The sequence below is a fragment of the Myxocyprinus asiaticus genome, chromosome 1 (assembly GCF_019703515.2).
Source record: "Myxocyprinus asiaticus isolate MX2 ecotype Aquarium Trade chromosome 1, UBuf_Myxa_2, whole genome shotgun sequence".
NCBI classification, from domain to species: domain Eukaryota; kingdom Metazoa; phylum Chordata; class Actinopteri; order Cypriniformes; family Catostomidae; genus Myxocyprinus; species Myxocyprinus asiaticus.
Window position 1 is genome coordinate 21220173 of NC_059344.1, and position 22346 is coordinate 21242518.

At 41.2% G+C, this 22346-nt stretch overlaps 1 protein-coding gene across 4 annotated transcripts in view; it reads left to right on the top strand.

Moving 5' to 3' along the window:
• LOC127440773 (diacylglycerol kinase delta-like) overlaps positions 1 to 22346 on the top strand; it is a 114807-nt gene that overhangs the window by 64935 nt on the left and 27526 nt on the right. For 2 of the 4 annotated variants that reach the window (XM_051697667.1, XM_051697648.1), the window contains 8 exons: positions 10650 to 10760; positions 10866 to 10946; positions 11208 to 11312; positions 14037 to 14169; positions 14514 to 14620; positions 17337 to 17486; positions 17779 to 17881; positions 18272 to 18431. In XM_051697667.1, the coding sequence (XP_051553627.1) occupies positions 10650 to 10760; positions 10866 to 10946; positions 11208 to 11312; positions 14037 to 14169; positions 14514 to 14620; positions 17337 to 17486; positions 17779 to 17881; positions 18272 to 18431 (950 nt within the window). The remainder of the gene's footprint in view (positions 1 to 10649; positions 10761 to 10865; positions 10947 to 11207; positions 11313 to 14036; positions 14170 to 14513; positions 14621 to 17336; positions 17487 to 17778; positions 17882 to 18271; positions 18432 to 22346) is intronic. The other 2 variants (XM_051697674.1, XM_051697657.1) reach the window with 1 other exon arrangement.

Consider the following 22346-nt stretch of genomic DNA (forward strand, 5'->3'; position numbering starts at 1 on the left):
TTGCAGCCATGATTGCATGGATAATCATGCACACATAGCATATCTCTTTCTTATCTCAGTTGTTTCTAAGATTAAATGGGAAGCAAAAGGAGATTTAAATCTCCTGATTTTCAGATTTTACTTTTAAGAACATCTCAACAATGTCACAAACTTAACTAAAATTTAAGTCAAAGATATCTATTTGAACTCAAACATTTCTTTCTAGACCAAATGATCTGAGCTACGCTATCCACATTAATTTGTGGTTTCGGCTAAGGTAAGCATCATCATTACTATTGATCAGGATTAAACAACTCCTACACCATTTGTGCTACAGGAAATTATTTCCAGTCTGGTCTTATGAAATTTATGTGAGCATTGCAACATTTTTGCAAAACTGAAATTATGTGCTTCATTACACATTTGACTGCAGTTTTCAAGTGAAATGTCCAACAGGGTTGCCAAAACTGAGCAAAATTTGTTTTGTTTTTTAGGTGAATTTTAGATTAGTTTAGGTTAGGTAAGGTTAGGTTAGATTAGGTTTTAATAAGTAAAACGTACCTCCCTAATCTAAAAATGTACCCTAACCTTAACCAATAGTATCCGAAATGATAAATGAGTGTTTAACAAAACAGACATCCTCACCCTTAAACAACACCTAACCCTAACCGATAGTGTTTTAAAATGCAAATAAAAAAAAAAAAAAAAAAAAAAAAAAAAAAAAACACACATTAACTGAAGCAACCATGTCATTTTGTGTCGCCTTTATGCCACTTTCACTTTTGTGTGTCTTTGGTTGCACTCAAACCGCGTCAAGCCAAAAGTCCAACGCTCTATCAGGTGAGCTACCAAGCAAGCTAAAGACATAGGAATCATGCAAATCATGCGTTAAAGTAAAAGTGATTTGATATCATAACATAGCTGGGGGTGAGTAATAGAGTGGAAAAAATGTTTTATAAAGTCAAAATCAGCAATTGTACTCGTGATTTGTGTGGCAGTGATTAAACCACACAGTTGTTGTAGTGCCTCTAGTGTTCATTTAACCAGGAAACTGCAGCGAAATGTAGAAAGCAGCACGTACAAGTCAGTTTGCAAAAATGTATATAAAGTAACGTTCATTCTATGAGACCAGGTTGATTTTTTCTCTGGGTTCTAGTTGCTCTTAGTGTGTATGGTGGTCAGGGCCCTGTTTCACAGTACATTATGTATGATAATAAGGATGCAAACAAGATTCATTACATTGCAGAAGGCGATATGCATATGATATGTGTTCAGCAGTTCAAATTAACACACCCCATGTCTGGGATCTGACAATATTACCCAATGAATCTTGGCTTGTTCAGGGCGACACCTCAGAGGTAATACATTTTCACACTCTGTGAGTTAGTCTCTAATTACATCACACATGCACACACACACAAAGACTCCCATAGATACATACTGCAGGGGCTATAATCAGTTCATTAGGTTAATTACTAGCTGTGAAAGGGAATCGTAGTCTCTTTGGGTAATTGGTCTGGCTCAAACTCATCTTTAACAGACTGAGCCTTCTCACCCAGACAGTCATATTGGGCACATACATGCTACAGTCAGCCTGGATTCGTACATATAGAGATCTCAACTATCTGTTTGTCTGTAATTATTAATGAATTACTAGTAGACAGAAAGAAGAAAGTTGGGATTTTATATTCTGTCTGACAGTAAATTTCATGAGGGAAAAACATTAACCAGCCTGTTTGTGTGAATATTATGATCTGTTTATTTAACAGGAGTCTGTGATAGTTTGTTACTGAATTGTAATTCTGAATAGTGTTGTAGGATCTTATTATTCGTGCCTCACAACTTTTTTTGTATACTGATTGTTTGAATGACAGCTGTGTTTGCCAACAGCTCATTGGTGTTTCCATGGCAACTGATAAATAAAGGTGATCGGCTGAAATCGGGCTATCACTGTGATTCTCAAGTGTTTGTTTTCAGCCATTCCAAAGAGGGATTTTGGTTTATTTAACGGAGCAAAGGCTGACACAATCAGCAATATTTTCCCAAGAGATATTTAAGCTAATGTGTGTAATTATTATTATTATTATTATTATTATTATTATTATTTATTCTTTTAATTTAATGTTAAAATACTTTCTCCTATCCCAACTTAAAGGGATAGTTCACCCAAAAATGAAAATGCTCTCATCATTTACTCATTTTCATGCCATCTCAGATGTGTATGACTTTATTTCTTCAGCAGAACATAAACAAAAATGATAGGTGTGGGTGAGAAACAGATCAATATTTAAATCCTTTTTTACTCTAAATCACCACTTTATCTTTCACTTAACTAAACACATATTGTACCATTTCTCACCCACACATATCATATCGCTTCTGAAGATTTGGATTTAATCACTGGAGTCGTATGGGTTACTTTTATGTTTCCTTTATGTGCTTTTTGGAGCTACAAAGACCTGGTCACCATTCACTTGCATTGTATGGACCTACAGAGCTGAAACATTTTTCTAAAAAAATTTTGTTTATGTTCTGCTGAAGAAAGAAAGTCATAAACATCTGAGATGGCATGAAAGTGAGTAAATGATGAGAGAATTTTCATTTTTGGGTGAACTGTTCCTTTAATGTGCAGAGTCTAAGTAAATCCTTCGTAGGTTGCTATCCCCAAAAAGTGTAAACACTGTGACTCTGTGGCACTATCAGAAAATAGCTCTGTTGGAGCACAGCAGAACAGAGTTTTGGGTGGAACTGTGTTTGTTTGACCAGTGGTAGAAGTAAGTACTATGTCTTTTGGCAATTCCCTTTGGTGAAAATTTGCCTTCCAACAAATGGCTCTCAAATCTCCATCAGGACTTGTTGCACCAGCTTTGACACCAGTGACACCAGACATCACTGATTCTTGCATGTCTCAACACTGATTGTTTTTAGCCCGCAAAATAAAAACAATTAAAAATTAAAAATTAATCAAAGACTTGCATGCATTTGGTGTTTGATGCTCCAATACTATACAGTACACAGTCAATTTACCTGCTTAGATTATTTTATAATTTAGCCAATGTATGATCACATGTGTTAAGCCAATATTTTGGGTCATATGTCTCACTCTCTCACAGACCGAACCAGTCTTGTGGACCATCTGTTAGGTATTCTTTTGGGTTAGTTTGTTGTGAAGTCCTTGTAAATTTACTTTGGTCTTCCATTGCAATTTCTTCCAAATGGACACTCAATTGGGTTTCTCTGGATTTGCTTTCTTAAGGCAATATCTTTCTGCTTGACTAATGATTCAATTATGCTGAGTGTAATGATTTGTTTATGATGACTTTATTTGTTGGGGAATTATTCTTTTAAAGGCCATGCTTTCTTTTTCATTTTACATATTTAGTGGCATGATCTTTCTTTATCTATCATAGTTTGTGCAGTTGCTGAGCTGGTTTGGAGATCAGTCATTTAGTCTCATTATTATGAATGTAATGACACATGATTGTCCTAATGGCTGTACTGCTTTGACTGAACCAGCCACTCATATCAACTTTAACAGTAACAGCGAGTCAGAATATTCATTTCAGTAGCTTTAAAAAAATCACAATAAAATATTTAAGTTAAATGTCATTCCTTTGATTTTATTAATATTGTGTAGAGATTTTTTGATTTGATTTTTTTAGACTTTAGAGAAAAAGTAGGTTAATATCAATGCAAAAATAACCTTAATAAGTTATACAATTAAATTATTAGTATTCACACTGCAGCTACACTAAAAGGCCATGAGTTTGCTTCAGAACAACAGACAAGTGGAACTAATCAGCTTTTCTGAATGGATGGAAATCATGGGATGTGTAGCTCTATGGAGGACACTGCAGATGCTGTGCCCATTAGAGGAGAGACAGGACAGAAAGAGAAGAAAACATAATAGAGAAGATGACGGGGTGAGCCGTAATGATGAATAAAGGAGAAGAGGAACAGCTGGGAGAATGCAGAAGCTGAGGATTTCGGAGTCACTAGAGAGAGAGATTGGAAATAGGGGGATTAAGGAGAGGAAGAGGTATAGATTAAATCAAAATTAGCAGTCATTGTGCGACAATGTCTGTCCTCCTAGATCTGAGTCACCATCTGACATCACTATATTGTGTGTGTGTGTGGGTGGGTTTGGGTGGTTTACGAGGACTTTTTTTTAGGTTACAAACTGGTAATTACAAGGGTATTATGCTATAAATGTGGTTTATGAGGACATTTCTAGTGTCCCCATAATTCAAATCTCTTAAAAAACATACTAAACAATGTTTATTTGAAAATGTAAAAATGCAGAAAGTTTTTTGTGAGGGTTAGGTTTAGGGGTAGGTTTAGGGGATAGAATCTATAGTTTGTACAGTATAAAAATCATTATGTCTATGGAGAGTCCTCATAAGGATAGCCGCACCAATGTGTGTGTGTGTGTGTGTGTGTGTGTGTGTGTGTATGTGTGTACACATTGTGAAGGATCAAAGTGATGTAAAGCTGCAGTGTCCTCATCTTTTATGAATGTGAAAGCAGCTCTGCACTGAAAAAGTGGAGTGAATGATGTTATATATATTTGTAAACGGGGTGCAAAATGTTTTGTGATTGGATCACAAAAACACATACAGAGGTAGTCAAAAAAGCATATGGCCACATCACATTTAAATGCCGTCCTGATGCATCCTGGACAGAAGCGAAGCACCACATCTCACCTGTTAATCACCCGAGGCCCGCTGAACAAAAGTTTAAACTTGCGTGCAGATTTAAAGGAAATAACCATCCGATCGGACAACTTGAAAAAGCGATTACATACCCAAGGATGAGAACTTCACAGCTCTTCCACAGTGTGGCTGTCTGATATCAAAATTTAGGGTGACAAGATGACAAACACACACATCTGAAGCTCATCTAACAGAGGTAGGCTACTCCACTAAAACAACTGATAATTTTGCCCGAAATGTTGCGATTGGCTTAGATTAAATTTCAACTGCATCTGGGAGAAACAGCGTGCGGTTTTGTTTTCGTTTTTTTTTTTTTCGCTTTATTTGTATTTATGACTTTCCAGATTATTGTTCAGTAACACACTGACATAGTGATTGATGTATGGCCTCATAAAATCAGACACGCTGTCTTCAAAATCCCAACACTGTAACGAAAGAATAAATGGACGTTCACCGCTACAACAACTGTGTTTACTTGATAACAGAAGTAACGCCCTCATTTCACGCTAAGCATCATGGGATGTAGGAAAAAAGTAGATACTTTTACAGACCTTTCTTTTTTTTTTAAAAAAAAAACACTAAACCAAGACCAATATTTATCTCTGTAACTACAAACTACATCCAGCAAACTCAGCACTGTCCTTCCAAATGTTCTGACTCGAGTTTCTTTCTTTTTATCTGTCTATCTGTGTGTCTGTCCGTCCGTCCATTACCTTTAAACGTCAGTTTTTAAAATAACTTTCAAACAAGGCTTTGTTAAGCCAACATTGTCTTGACAATGACAACATTGTCTTGACAAACTTTACCTAACTTGTTTTTATTTAAACTAAATACAACTTCAAATTATCCTTAACCCTACCCCTAAAGGGTACCTTTTTGCATTTTTAGAAAAAAAAAAAACATATTTTACTGTATTTAAGAATATATTTTTTTTCTTTCCAAGACATTCCCCATCTCAGACACACACAGTTGTCACAGTTGTCAGCTCAGCTGGGAATCTTTTTAAGGTTTAGTAAATGACAGCTGGTGAAAGGGTCGTAGAGAATATAATGACCTGCAAAGGTGACTCATTCTATACAGAACACATACACATGCTCTCTCTCTCTCTCTCTCTCTCTCTCTCTATTTCTTTCTTTCTTTGCCGCCAGACTGTGCAGCCTTCATCCGTCTGTATTTCCGTCTTGTATCCCTTTCTCTCTCTCTGTTCATGATTTCCCTTCCTACATACACCGATCAGCCACATCATTAAAACCACCTGCCTAATATAGTGTAGGTCCCGCTCGTGCTGTTGTGCGTGAAAATCCCAGTAGATCAGCAGTTACAGAAATACTCAAAGCAGCCCATCTGGCACCAACAATCATGCCACAACAGTCTCTAGAATTTACTCAGTATGGTGCCAAAAACAAAAAACATCCAGTGAGCGGCAGTTCTGTGGACAGAAATGCCTTGTTGATGAGAGAGGTCAACAGAGAATGGCCAGACTGGTTTGAACTGTCTACGGTAACTCAGATAACCGCTCTGTACAATTGTGGTGAGAAGAATATAATCTCAGAATTATATCATCTTCTGAGATGAGGGTTAGCGCTGTTTGGCTGCACGAGGGGGACCTACACAATATTAGGCATGTGATTTTAATATTGTGGCTGATCGGTGTATGTTCGTCATATCTCTTGGCAGATTGCCTGGCAAGACTCCTCACTTTTTGATTTCCTTAATGATTAGCAACAGCACTCTCTTTCCTTCCTGTCAGCATGAAAGTGCTGCAAGAGACAGTCACGCTGACGTTTCTTGTCCCTTCAGCCCATGTCTCACTGCAGGCCATGTGCTGGCATGATCTGCTTATGAAATCCACGTCACGTCATCGGAAGGGACAGAATATTTCCCTGCATGTTTAGACTACGATAGACTCTGGTTGTAATTCGATTGTATTGCTTATCTTGTCATGAGGTACAGCTGGTTTGGGATTCTGATGACTTGCTGAAAGTCCTTTATAGCTGCTCTGCCCTTGGGAAGGTAAAACTGGATTAGAGCGTCAAGGTTTATGATAAAAGTTATGGGTTGATGACGTGACTGTTTGAGATGTTCACAGTGAACTTTATGGAAATGTGGCAGGCCAGCCCTTTCTTTAGTGTTATAGGTACTTCAGCCAGGAATGTTGCTAGACGACAGTTCAGGTTTTACCATACTCTTATCATAGTGCTTGTTTTCTTATAAACAAGTATAAAAGTAAACTAAGAAGAAAGAAGAAACGTGTAAAGAAAGAGACCTAACTGGTTTTTGACGATTTGACAGTTGTGCTTAATTACATTTCCACTGCAGATTACATTATCATAAAGTGCCACTTAGGCACCCTTTACATCTGAAATTAACATGCGTTTCATATCCGGATAGTGTCTGGATATTAATTAGCTGGATTATGTTTACTGTACACTTTGCAGTCAAATGCATCTCCACTGTGATCGGATAGAGATCTGATCAAAGTTACCCAGGCAATATGGAAAACTGTACTTACAAATTACATCAAATGCTGGGTCTTTTAGCTAATTTTAAAAACATATATGGATAATTCAAATGCTTTTCTTCACTTTGACTGTTCAGGGTTTTTCCTGCATTAAAAAAAATTTTGGCAGCCACCAAAGCAAAATTTCAGGCCGCTGAAGCAAATTTTATTATATTCATCTTGCGTTCTGTGCTTTATAAACACTAAATATGCTTCTCATCTGAAACATGAGTGAAGCCTGGTTTCACATGAGTGTCGTGTGAACCACATAGTGATTAGAAATCAAGTGAGTGGGGATTTGAGGAGCAATACGAGATTTTCCAAGTGTATTTCTGTGGAATAATTGATGGGCTAATGTTAATTAATTTGAGTGAGAAGATCGCAAGGCTGCAGTGTCTGTTGTGTTCTTCATATTGCGAGGGTAGAATAAACAGAAAAAGGCAAGAACCTACAACCTGTCAGGAACTGGTAATATGAATGACGACCCAAATGCATTAATGAGGTAAACTGAAAATGTATTAACTAAAACAAAAGCAAAAAGAGAACCACAAACTCTCACGATGGAGAAAATAATAACTAGACAAAAAAGAACAAAATAATAACTGACCAGGGGAACTGGAATACAAAGAAATGACATCTGAGAAACTGACTGGAACAGAGAAACAAAACAATCTGACAACACTGACAAGACAAAGGAAGGAATATATAGGAAACGGAAGGATTGAAACCAGGTGCTGCCCATAAACACAACAGCGCTAATCAGTGCTGCCATGGCAACGCTGATTGCACTGCTGAGCAGCACCTGGGATAAAATGAGGGAGAGAAGAAAACACAAGCACATGGGACAACCTGAGAGCTGGGTGGAGGAAACTGTCATGACCCTGCCAAAACAAGAATAACACAAGATCAAAATGGCAGGATCATGACACAACCAGCCTAGTCTCATAGAATGAACATTACTAATAACTACATTTTTGCAAACTGACTTTTATGTGCTAAATTCAATGCTTTGTCACAGTTTCCTAGAGAAAATAACACTAGAAGCGCCACAACAACTGTGCGTTTTATTCACTTTCACTCAAATCACGACTACAATGGCTGATTGACTTTATAAACACTTATTATTTTTGTTCACCTCTCATTTGATTTTGAATCACTTTTGGTTAGGTTTAGGTTAAGGTTTTAGGTTAGGGAGGTTTGTTTTACTCATTAAAACCTATTAATATTCACCTTAAAAACCTTGTCTGATTATGACACCATTTCACTCGCTTTTGGTGCCCCCCTGCTGGACATTTCTCTGGGAAACTGCAGCCAAATGTGTAATAAGGCACATAATTTAAGGCAACTTCATTATGATTAATTATGTAGTTGTATCCGGATAACAAAAACACATTTGCATTTACACATTCTTGGAATATGGTCAGAATCTGTTCCTAACCACCTTCGAATGATCCTTTTAGTGATCCGATCACAATCCAATCACAGTCTGTCTTGGGTACATTTACACCTGTATTTTAATGTGGATAAGTGCTATCTGATAGCGATCCGACCACTGAAACACATTTAAATGTCATCTGTAAATGGGGCCATAGAGTCGTCCATTGAGTTAATATATGATATTATATACAAGATAATGAGGCAATATATAATATATGGAAAAAGCTATGTTAGTATTAACTGTTAGCACTTTCATTCCCTCCCTGGCAGTTGCTCAGCTAGCGCATGAATTGCCTGCATGTATGCGATTTGAAATCTGCCAATTTTAGTCATGGACCAATCATGGCCACTCAGTTCTGGATACTAATGTTTTTAAACCATAAAATACTATGCAACTAATCACTTTGTTGCAATACAAAATTTGCATCCTGATGATGTTGATTTGCTGATGGCACCACAGAAAACTGTCCCAAACGCTGTGACAAAGGCAGCAGAGAAGGAAAATATTATTCAGTGTCACCATTTTAAGAGCACTCCAAACAAAAATTGGAAACTGATAAAACATCTATTATAATATAATGAAATATTTTTATTTATTTAAACATAAAACATTTACAGTATACGATCAGAATGCATGGATACTTTTATCTAAATTGCCACCGGGTAGAAAAAAGCTTTTTGCGTTCAATTGGTGTAGGATCTACCAGCAGGGACTAACTGGGCCATGCTAATTAGCCAAACACTGACCCCTTGGATCCATAAATCTTGACTTTATTGTCCTTGTAAATTTTTTCCCTTGCAAATGTTTCAAATACAGATCTAGTCGGACAGGTAGCCTGGTGAATGGTGCTCATGCTCTGACATGTTGTGCAGTGGAGCTTATATGCAGGCTGCCTGAGTTTGAGTCCATCTTGGGTCATTTTCTTGATCACATTCCCCCTGTTGTTCTCTCCCTATCTTAAAGGGATAGTTCACGCACAAATGAAAATTCTGTCATCATTTACTCGCCCCCTTATGCCATTTCAGATGTGTATGACTTTCTTTCTTCTGCTGAACACAAAGATTTTTAGAAGAATATTTCAGCTCTGTACATCCATACAATGCAAGTGAATAGTGATCAGACATTTTTAGCTCCAAAAAGCACATAAAGGAAACATAGAAGTAATCTAAATGACTCCAGTGGTTTAATCCATACCTTCAGAAGTGATATAATAGGTGTGGGTGATAATCAGAACAAAAGTCCTTTTGTTACTCTAAATCTCCACTTTCACTTTCACTTTACATCTGAAATGGTGTGAAATGTGGTGCCTGTTTAGTTTCACTTTTACATCTGAAAGTGAATGTGAAAGTGGAGATTTAGAGTAAAAAAGGACTTACATTTTGTTCCATTTCTCACCCACACCTATTATATTGCTTCTGAAGATATGGATTTAAACACTGGAGTCTTCTGGATTATTTTATGTTTCCTTTATGTGATTTTGAAGCTACAACGTTTTGGTCACCATTCACTTGCATTGTATGGACCTACAGAGCTGAGGTATTTTTCTGAAAATCTTCATTTGTGTTCTGCTGAAGAAAGACATACGCATACACATCTGGAATGGCATGAGGGTGAGTAAATGATGAGAGAATTTTCATTTTTGGGTGAACTAACCCTTTAAGGCCAGAAAAATAATTAAAGATGCCACTGTTGTTGACACTACAGAATTAATGCCAGTTAGAGCCTCAAGGGTTTGTGTTTGTGTTCATTGCTCAATATTCATAGATTTGACAAGCAGAAGATTTGAATTTCATGCACGTGCGAAAGAGGCAATTTCATGAACACCAGTAAATCCACAGGACTGTGAGGCAGTTTCTAAAAATAGCTAGTTCTACCATGGCATGAAAATGTTTCATTATGAAAAACGGCCCGTGGGGTTACATGTTTGCATACACTGACACACACACTTTTATAAAAAACTGATTTGTATTTTCATTAGCTGTCTTGCACTCTTCTCTCTTTCTCTGTATTTATTTTATAGAAAAGTGTGAAGGAGGGACTTCTTCTCAAGCAGACCAGTTCTTTTCAGAGATGGAAGAGGCGGTATTTCAAACTGCGAGGCAGAACTCTCTACTATGCCAAAGATTCAAAGGTAACTGCAGGGGACGCTCCAGGGTAGATTGGACCGCACATGGTGCTGTTTAAGTCCCTGTTGAAGATTTGTTGGTAACAGAAACATGCTGCTCTCATATTGCAGTCTCTCATATTTGATGAGGTTGACCTCTCAGATGCCAGTGTGGCCGAGACCAGCACCAAAAACATCAACAACAGTTTCACAGTAAGAAAAACCTCTTCTGTATGCTTGTCTCAAAAGTTAGAAAGCTGCCCACCTAGCATTTGTTTTGAGACCATGGCCCCATCCCAAATGGACCAGTTGATGTATACTTGTGGTCTTGCAAATGTGGTCATCACATGCGCTTGCCAGTGAAGTCCACAAGACCATAGATTGTCCCATTTGTCATTTTATGATTCTAAAAGTTGCTCACGAATGCCCCCTTTATGGTCGCTGTGCACCCTACATGTGTCCTTTTACCTTTAGGTCATCACTCCTTTCCGTAAGTTGATGTTGTGTGCAGAGAGCAGAAAGGAGATGGAAGACTGGATCAGTGCTCTGAAATCTGTGCAGAAATGGGAGACTTACGAGGTCAGTTTCTGACCTCTGACCCTTTCCGCCATCATTTTAGGATTAAAATAATGAGCTTTGATGTTGATCATGGTCACACATTATACAGCCTGATGTTCTTTCTCACAGATCTTTGATAAATAACTTTAATAAACTGGCAGTAACTGCTGGAGTCTTAGTCAGATTTAGTGTAGTCTCACAGATCCAGACCTTTCAGCATAATGTCTGGTCCACTTTGTAGCTTGTTCTGTATGTGTATATATATACATATATATATATATATATATATATATATATATATATACACTTTCACATACTTTTTCAGGACTGGTTCTGTTCAGTTCTATTGCTTGTTCTGCACCTGATCGGTCTGAATGTAGTACACTATTTTTGAAGGCTCATTTGTTTGTGATCTTTTCTTATGGTGAAAGGTAAATGAGAAACTCTTATTATTTTAACTTTGAAGATTTATATTTTTGCAATGTTTAATGTGTGTGTTCATGTATTTCATGTCTTTTATTTTGAAAAGTTTAGTTCCTGTTTCCTGGTCATGTGATGTACTGTTTTCCCTCCATGTTCATGTGTCTTGTTTTCATTGGTTTATTGGTTTATTATCTTGTTATCAGTTCTCTCTGTTTATTGGTTATCTTTGTCATGTGTTCTCCCATGTCCATGTATTTAAATCCTCATGTTTTCCATTGTCCTTTGTCAAGTATTGTATGTGTTTGGTGTAACGTTGTCAAGTCAAGTCAAGTCAAGTCAAGTCAAGTCAAGTCAAGACAAGACAAGTCAAAGTCAAGTTCATGTTTTGTTTATGTTTCATTCATGTTTATAGTTAGGGTTTATTGGTTCTCACTTTAGTTAATAAAATTACGTCGGAGAACCTACAGCCTGACTCGGTATATCGACCTTGCCCTTCTAATGAGTGGTTCACCGTTCACTGTGGGGGAGGCGGACGACGAGCCAGCATCCCACGTCATGGTCGACGAGCCGAGCCAGCGTCCCACGTCATGGTCGACGAGCCGAGCCAGCGTCCCACGTCATGGTCGACGAGCCAAGCCAGCGTCCCACGTCATGGCCGCTGAGCCGAGCCAGCGTCCCACGACATGGTCACTGAGTTAGTGCCATCTTTTATCCCGGATCCTCAGCCTGCTCCATGCCACGTCACAGACACGCCTGAGCCTGCTCCATGCCATGTCACAGCCACGCCTGAGCCTGCTCCATGCCACGTCACAGCCACGCCTGAGTCTGTTCCATGCCATGTCATAGCCACATCTGAGCAGTTGGACCTGGAGATGGTTCCCGCACTTGTACCCACCCTTAGTTCTCCTGAGCAGGCAAGGGGAAATTTCAACCCTCCGACCCCGCCTGGACCCTCCGAGCCCTGGACTCCACCTTGGCCTGTCGGTCCCTCGACATTGCCTCAGCTCTGCGTTCCCTCGGATCCACTGCGGTTCTTCAGCCTGTCGGCTTTGCCGGGGTCCCTCATCCCTCCGGCTCCTCCTTGGTCTGTCGGACACCTGGCTCCACCCTTGGCTCTCTGATCCTCTGGCTGTGCCTCGTCCCTCTGATCCATCAGCTCCACCGGGGACCTCCTTCCCTACTGCTCCGCCTTGGTCCTCAGTCCCACCGGCTCCGCCTCAGTCTTCCGATCCCCCAGCTCTGCCTTGCTCCTCCGAGCCTCCAGCACCGCCTTGGTCCTCCCTGCCATTGGCTCCACCCTGGCCCTTCGATTCTTCGGCTACTCTCCGGGCACCAAGTTCCATGGTGTCGCCCTTCAAGTCTCTCACAGCTCCGCTTTCCATGGCTCCGCTCAAGTCTCTCACAACCCCATCTTCCACAGCTCCAACCCTCGAGCCTCTCAGGGCCCCACCTTCCATTGACTCTGCCCTGGTCCTGTGCCCCACGCCCTGTCTCGCCAGGCCACGCCCCACGCCTCAAGACACCTCCCCCAACCCCCAGCTCCCTACAGAACTTTGTAACTGTTATGTTTAATGTGTGTGTTCATGTTTTGGGGCATTGTGAGAAGCGCTTAGTGGGGGGGATATGTAATGTTTAATGTGTGTGTTCATGTATTTCATGTCTTTTATTTTGAAAAGTTTAGTTCCTATTTCCTGGTCATGTGATGCACTGTTTTCCCTCCATGTTCATGTGTCTTGTTTTCATTGGTTTATTGGTTTATTATCTTGTTATCAGTTCTGTCTGTTTATTGGTTATCATTGTCATGTGTTCTCCCATGTCCATGTATTTAAACCCTCATGTTTTTCATTGTACATTGTCAAGTATTGTATGTGTTTGGTGTAATGTTGTCAAGCTAAGTCAGGTCATGTTTTGTTTATGTTTCATTCATGTTTATAGTTAGAGTTTATTGGTTCTCACTTTAGTTAATAAAATTGCACTTGGGTTCTTGAATTCATCGTCTTCGTCTCCATCGTCAATTCCAGCAGCCCATCGTTACAATTGTGTATTAAAGAACTTTAATTTGATGAGAAATTATCATGTGCATTTTGCACAAACATTTAAAAAAATAAACACAATTTGCCATTTAATCATATTGAATCGAGATAATATTGAATCGTAAACCTCACATCGTATATCGAACCAAATCATGAGATAATCATATCGTCCCATCCCTATTGGTGACCTACAGTATGTGTACTATGTGTATCTGACTCTAGCACACATTAGTTTATTATTTAGTTATAATCCATTGATGTAACTGAGCAGTGTTTTTACTGATCCCAGGCCAGTCAGTTCAACATGGAGCACTTCTCTGGGATGCACAACTGGTACGCTTGCTCTCATGCTCGCCCCACCTTCTGCAATGTGTGTCGAGAGGCTCTGCCGGGCGTCACCTCCCACGGACTTTCCTGCGAAGGTAAACATGAAAACATTGCATTTTTTGTTTTATTTTCATTCATTTCATTAATGTGTCATGTTTCCCACATTTTTTTCCTGTCTATTTGTTTTTCCTCTCTCTCTCTCTCTCTCTCTCTCTTTATGAACAATTTGTTTTAATTTTCCCTTTCGGTGCCATTTACCCTTTAATGCGTGCTTACAGTATTCTGTACTCAGAACGTACAGTGACGTTGTTTGTTTAGAGTGGGATTGATGAGTCGTAAATAGGAACATTGCCCTCAGCCTGTTATTACATTCTAGTACTCAATGATCTGTTTAATGTTGTTTTTTCTCTGTGTGTGTGTGTGTTTGTGTGTGTTAAAGTGTGTAAGTTCAAAGCCCATAAGCGCTGTGCTGTACGATCCACCAATAACTGTAAGTGGACCACGCTGGCATCTATAGGAAATGACATCATCGAGGATGAGGATGGAGTAAGTGCATCTCATTTAAATCTAACATGCATAGTTATCAGTGAATAGTACTTTATAACTAAACAAGGAACCAAATGTCCCCACAAGCGTAGTAAAATCTGACATCTCTGACATGGTGAAAAACAGCTTAATAAATATACTAAATAATGTCTTAATGGAGTAGTTAACCCAAAAATGAAGATTCTGTCATCATTTACTCACCCTCATGTCATTCCAAATCCATATAACTTTCTTTCATATGCGGAACAGAAAAGCAGTCCATCTTTTTAGTGCAATTGCAGTTGAGAGTGATTCACTTTAAAGCTTGAATAGGAGTCATAAGGATCATAATCTCAGTAGTGTAGTCTAGCGCATACGCAAGCAGACGCCGTATGCCCACCTATCATTCTATGGATTTTGCATATGCTCACCTAAAATGATTAATGATACGTATGGCCGCCAGAACAACGAGCAGGATTTTGACCCATAACTTTTTAATCTACTGACGTGATGCCACAACACCGTTGAGTGAATTGTGATTTTATTTTTAAAAAGTGTACAAAGATTCTCTCTAAAAGCGCACAGAGCAGCGAGAGGCGGGAGCGTTGAACTGAAGGAACGGGCAAGATAGGCAGTGCAATTCATCTGAGCAACAAATCAGAACTTTAATTTAAGCCAAGATGGGATATTAGCTAACTAATCATATTTTCCGTTTCAGCAAAGGACAGGACTTTTGTAGTGTCTGCAGTAAAATGCTGATGCACCAGCAGTGATAGAGTCATCATAATTTGCGCTGTAAATTTATTTAGCTGCTAAATGTAAATATATTGATGCATTTAAATAAAACATATGAGATTAAAACTGAAAAATACTCACTGCACCCATGCTAGTTATTGATGATCTTCGCAGATGCTTGCCAAGTTGTGAGTTTAAAAAAAAAAAATTCTGTCGGTGTAGCCTTTTTTCTCATGAGATCGAATAATTTCAATTGATATTTCTTAGTAAGAAAACAGTTTCACTGTACTTTACACAGATAAACACATTATAGTACACAACAAATAAAACAAATAGTTTGTACTGTACACCAGTGTTTCTCAAGCACTAGTGTGCTGTGAATGATTGTCAGGTGTGCTGTAGAAAATTATCAAATTCCACAAAATAAATAAATGCATATTGTAAATAAAAAATTTCAGGGATGCAAACTCCACCTTTCGTCAAAATGTGCCTTTTTGTTACCATAATCTGTCACTTTTGTGATTGTGCAGAGCTATGATTGATATGCAAAAAAGACTGATATTTATACAAGTTAAGGGACTTTCACATAAATTCAGCACTGCAGAATATTTTCGCTGCAGCACTTTACACCAAAGTGTTTTTCACACAAATTTTTGAGAGTACCAAGCAACAAAAAATATTTAAAAACTGTCCAAATTTGTGAAGAGATATTGATTGTCTCATAGTTTATTTTAATTTAATATTACCTTATCATTTCAGAGTATCAGAGATTCAGAGACCCCAGTTATTGAACTATTTAAATTCACCAAGAAAGCGCTAAGTCCTAAACATAAACGAGTCCTTTTATTACTTTCTGCTATCAAAGCAACTGCCAGTTTTTTCTCTCTCTCCTCCAAATACATGTTTTCAATGTTTATTGTGCACATCTCCTGCTTTTTTATGTGGCAAACTGCTAAAATTTCCCCTTCGTGACACAGAAGCCAGCCACATCAAAATACCCTTTATTTTTGTAACAAATTCTTTACAATTGTGCAGTTAATTTGCTATACTTGAATCACCAAAATCGCTGGAATTGGTGCTTTTAGCTTATTCTTTAATAAAAAAATATATCCCTGGAAAAAACATTTGTGGATCAGTGATTGCCTCACCTTTTTGCCCCTAATAAGTTTGCTTCCCTGTAATTTGCTGTGGCATTGTAAGAACAAATCTACAAATTAGAAAAGAAGCAAATTTTCATTACCCATTTAGCACTCTTACCACCAGTGACTTCATTGTACAGCATACCTTTGACAAACATTGCAAGTAAACACACTACTAAGATGGACAAGACATGGACAAGTTCTTGAAAAGGAAAACTATCGACGATGGTTATGTGGGATAGTGGTGTGGAATGTATTTTTTATATTCGTAAAAAGTGTGCCGTTGCAGATAAAAGGTTGGGAAACATTGCTGTACACCATGACAGCAAGAAAGCACTATGATTAAAACCGACCATCTTTTTTTAAGCTTTGAAATGAGACTTCAAAAACATTGTTAACCTTAAAATGTGCTTTATGTGGCAACATCTAAATTGGTTTGATTCAAGTCAGAAAATATTATTTAACATGTCTGAATCAATCTGAATGCATGAAGAAACATTAACAAAATGCATTTTAAGGGTTAAATCAGGTAGAAATAGCTCCTTATGGTAACAATTGCAGGTTACCACTTTTTACAGTGCACAATCAAGCGCCATTTTATTGAAAAGACAGACCGAGATATTCATAAAAACATCTCCTTTTGTGTTTTGCATTTAAAAAGAAAGTCATACAGGTTTGGAATGACATGAAGGTGAGACAGTTATGACAGAATTTTAAATTTTTACACTATCAATTGAACGAAAATGTAAATATGCAGAAAGGGTTCTGTGAGGGTTAATTTAGAGGATTAAAAACATAGTAGCTCTGTACAAAAACAACCAAAGTCCCCACCATGATATAAAATCAAACATGTTTGTGTACAGGTGTCTATGCCTCACCAATGGCTGGAGGGGAACCTGCCAGTCAGTGCTAAGTGTGTGGTGTGCGATCGAAACTGTGGCAGCGTCCGCCGACTACAGGATTGGCGCTGCCTCTGGTGCAAAGTCATCGTACGTCACCTGCCTGCCCACTCTGTAAAACTGAGTGCTGTAAACAGTATATATCCTACACACTCACTACTATATATAACATCACACCCACTTCACTCTGTAACCATAACAACTATAAATCTCTCATAAACACCATACAGTTTACAGTAAATGCTATAACATCATATTTAGACTGGTGTGTACCTTGTGGAACCATTGTGTTCCCAAATGGTATACTCATTATTTATTGGTACTGGATAGTGCCAAACACACTGTCTCTGAGTGCCCAGTAATGTATCTCTCTATACATTCCCTCTGTGTGTGTGGGTTTATATAGGTGCATAACAGTTGTAAAGAGCAGTTGGGGAAGGTTTGTCCTCTGGGTCAGTGTAAGGTCTCCATCATCCCACCCAATGCACTTAACAGCATCGACTCTGATGGTAAGGGTTGCCCTGGCAACTGCATCAGTGCTGCTCTCTCCATAACACACTTATATATTGTTATATGCTTTTGTGTATGTACTTGCAAATATCAATATATAGTTCAAGCATAATTATCCCTATGATCTAGTAGAAAAATGTATTTTCAATGGTATTTTTGGTGCTTTTATGTTAAATCAGTATTGCCAAATTGTTTTATAATTTTTTGCTACTTTCACAATAGAAACATTATTATATTCGCAGAGTCATGACAAGAGTGATTTGGTTACATTTACAATGACACCCCTCCCTAGTTCTTTTCCTGTCCTCTCCTTCACTCTCATTCCAACTCTCTTTCCACCCTCTCCAATCTCTCCGCTCTCCTTCTTCATCATCCCTCCCTCCCTGCAGGCTTCTGGAAGGCCACCAGTCCATCCTGCTCGAGTCCTCTGCTGGTGCTGGTGAACAGTAAGAGTGGTGATAATCAGGGCGTCAAGTTTCTCCGCAGGTTTAAGCAGCTGCTGAACCCGGCGCAGGTCTTTGACCTCATGAACGGCGGGCCACAGCTGGGGTAAGCTCAGCGCCCCTCTGATCACACACTGCAGTATCAGTTAAAGACTTTGGAAGGCAGTAAAAGAATCAGGAATCATTCACTGTCAACAAAGCTTAGCATTAAACATTTTCATTAAAGATGCACTCAGTAATTTTTTCCCAATTAAGAAATTAATTGTCATTTTGAAACATATGAATAAAATCAAGAGCACTCACATGAGATGAGGACTATAGTCATATCAGTAACCTTATAAAAGCTGTTTTATTCTACATGAGGGAGGATCCCCTCATGGGGGCTGCCATTTTAGAATCACATGACCAGCTGAATACTACTCGCTTAATCTCAGTAACTGTCTTGTTATTGGACACTTTCACTCTTGGATTAAATTAATAATGGCTGATTGTAAATAGTGAATTTCTACAATAGCATCTGTAACTGAAAACTATTGATTTTGAATGATGCTGGATCCACATCACTAGGTGTTACTATAAGTCCAAGATGACACATTCAAAAAGTTACTGAGTGCACCTTTAAATTGCTGTAACATTTTCAGTCATGACATGCTATCAATATTTACTGTCTAGTTTACTTCACCTTTTAAAAATAGCCTGACATTTTGAAAAAAAAAATGTGTAACATAATTTTGTTGGAGAAGAGAATTAGCCTTCCCTATCTGTCACTCACTCGAAGTTGTGTCGATGTAGTGACACTAGGGGTCCAAAACACCTCTGGTCTTTGATAAAAGGCCAACCAATATTGGCGAGTGGTATTTGCATGCCACTCCCCCGGACATATGGGTATAAAAGGAGCTGGTATGCAACCACTCATTCAGATTTTCTCATGCTGAACGGTCATGCTCATTGAGCTGAATTCTCACGACTGTTCATTCACCTCTGCTGGATCTGACGGTGCATTTCAGTGGCTTCTCCCTCCTCTGCACTGGTGCACTGCAGAGAACGCCCCTGGGTGCTTCGGCAGAAAAAAGAGAGTATATTTTTCGGAAAAAGTATATTTCTCTAAAAGAGCGGCACACACGGAACGTCTTTTTAAAGACGCATCTTTTTAAAGATGCCTTTCCGATTGTGTGTTATTCCTGGTTGCGGTCATTACCTCTCAACTTCAGACGGTCACGATCGCTGTCTTTCATGTCTGGGTGCGACCCACAGCATTCGTGGATGGTTCATGTTCTCACTGCGAGAACATGACCATGGCAACATTGCGGTCGCGGCTTGCTTTCATAAGAAAGCAATAGCATCTGTAACTTGCTTTCATAAGAAAGCAAGCCACCCCAGCGGCTCCCTGCCTCGGTCCTTCTACCCACGGGTTTGAGGCCAGCATGGCTAGCACTGGGGGCGATTTGGGGACTCCAATGGGATCGCCTCCGCCTCTCTCGAGCACAGCATCAGAGAGCGGACTTGTCCAGTCGGACGCAGAAGCCTCAGCTGGGCTCCCCCCTTCGGGGTCGATTGCCCAGTCACAGGCTGATGCAGTGATGATGGACATGCTTTCCCGGGCAGCCGTGAGTGTCGGGCTAGAGTGGAACCCTCCACTCCCCCCTGAAACATCACGGCTCGATGATTGGTTCCTGGGCTCGCGGCGCCGCTCAAAGCAGCCACGCCCCGCTCCAGTGCCTTTCTTCCTGGAGGTGCACGAGGAGCTGACAAAATCGTGGGAGGCACCTTTTACTGCCCGGTCCCGATTTTTCAGTTCCCCCGCCCTCACTACCCTCGATGGCGGGGCGGCCTGGGGCTATACGACGATTCCCCCAGTGGATAAGGCGCTTGCGGTGCACCTATGCCCGCAGAGCTCCGCCACCTGGCGCGGATGCCCAAAGCTCCCGTCCAAGCCCTGTAGGTTCATGTCGTCCCTGATGGCCAAAGCCTACAGCACTGCTGGACAAGCCGCCTCTACCCTGCACACAATGGCTCTCCTGCAGGTCCACCAAGCCAAGGTGCTAAAAGAACTGCATGAGGGTAGTTCCGCTCCAGATGCAGGAACTGTGCTCGGCAACTGAAGGTCACGGTGTGGTCTCTCGGGCGGATGATGTCCACACTAGTGGTCCAGGAGCACCAGCTTTGGCTCAACCTGGTCGAGATGGGTGAGGCCGTCAAGACACGGTTCCTTGCAGTCCCCCCCTCCGCCCATCCCTTTGGCCCAGCCCCGGCGTGGAGCCCACCGCAGGAATCAGATGCCACCCGTCTCACGGCTGGCCGCTAAGAACCCACGAAAGTCGTCAAAGCGCCCCTGAGATGGGCGACCCAGTTTCGATGAAACCCACTGTATTGGAGCTGGTAGCAAGGCCACTCCATCCCCCGGTGGAGGGCCGGGTGGAGAATCTTTTGTTGCCTTTTTATTTGATTTCGCCGCATGCCCAAGTGGCTACGGTACCCAACAGTTCAGCAAAAGAGCAGTTTCCTTCTTCCCTGGGTCACATACCGAGTGTGCACGGTCGTCATCACGACCACCGTCCACGGATTTTTCTTGCAGGATTGGCACTCCAGCGGCGGTCTCCCCGCCCCTGCGTGCCCAGCTGTGGCACACATCCGCTCCTGATGTGACAGTCTCCACGGGTTGCGAGGACAGGCCTCTTCCTCCCCCATCCCAGGCTGTTCCGGGGGTGGTCACAAGGAGCCAGGTAAGTGCTTCGATGTCCCTAGACTCAGCACGGCCATGACAGGGTGTGGCACCTCGAGCTCCGCCCCGCCGCGAGGTCCCACCTGCCGGTATGTCCGACGATGTTGTCCCCTTGGTCCCCCTTGCACGGAACTTGGATGCGTGGCTTGCGCTTTCCAATCCGTCGTGATGGCTGGTCCGGACTGTCCGACTCGGCTACGCGATTCAGTTCACCAGGCGTCCGCCCAGGTTCAGTGGTATCCACTTCACCTTAGTGAAGGATGAAAACGCTGCTACCTTGTGCGTGGAGATCGCTACCCTCCTTAGGAAGGGTGTGATAGAACCTGTCCCTCCGGCTGAGATGAAGAAGGGGTTTTACAGCCCCTACTTCATCGTACCGAAAAAAGGCAGTGGGTTGCAGCCAATCTTGGACCTGCAAGTACTGAACCGGGCTTTACACAGACTCCTGTTCAAGATGCTGATGCAAAACGCATTCTGGCGAGCGTCCGGCATCAAGATTGGTTTGCGGCGGTAGACCTGAAGGACACGTACTTTCATGTCTCGATTCTACCTCGACACAGACCCTTCCTACGGTTTGCATTCGAGGGTGAGGCGTATCAGTACAAGGTCCTCCCTTTCGGCCTGTTCTTGTCCCCTCGCGTCTTCACGAAGGTCGCAGAGGCAGCCCTTGCCTCGTTAAGGGAAGTGGACATTCGCATTCTCAACTATCGCAACGATTGGCTAATCCTAGCTCACTCTCAGGACATGTTGTGTGCACACAGGGACTTGGTGCTCTCGCACCTCAGCCGATTAGGGCTTCGGGTCAACTGGGAAAAGAGCAAGCTCCTCCCAGTTCAGAGCATCTCTTTTCTCGGTTTGGAGTTGGACTCAGTCTCTTCGACAGCGTGCCTCACGAACTAGCACGCACAGTCGGTGCTGGCCTGTTTGAAGGCATTCAAACAGAAAACAGCGGTTCCACTGAAACTCTTTCAGAGGCTCCTGGGGCATATGGCATCCTCAGCGGTAGCCACCCCACTCTGGTTGATGCATATGAGACCGCTTCAGCACTGGCTTCAGACTCGAGTCCCGAGATTGGCATGGCGCCACGGGACACATCGCGTGGTCATCACGCCAGTCTGTCACCGTCTCTTCAGCCCTTGGACCAACCTCTCATTTCTATGGGCAGGTGTTCCCCTAGAGCAGGTCTCCAGGTGCGTCGTGGTCATGACAGACGCCTCCAAAACGGGCTGGGGCGCTGTTTGCAATGGGCACGCAGCCGCCGGCTAATGGACGGGCCCACGGCTGCGTTGGCACATAAAC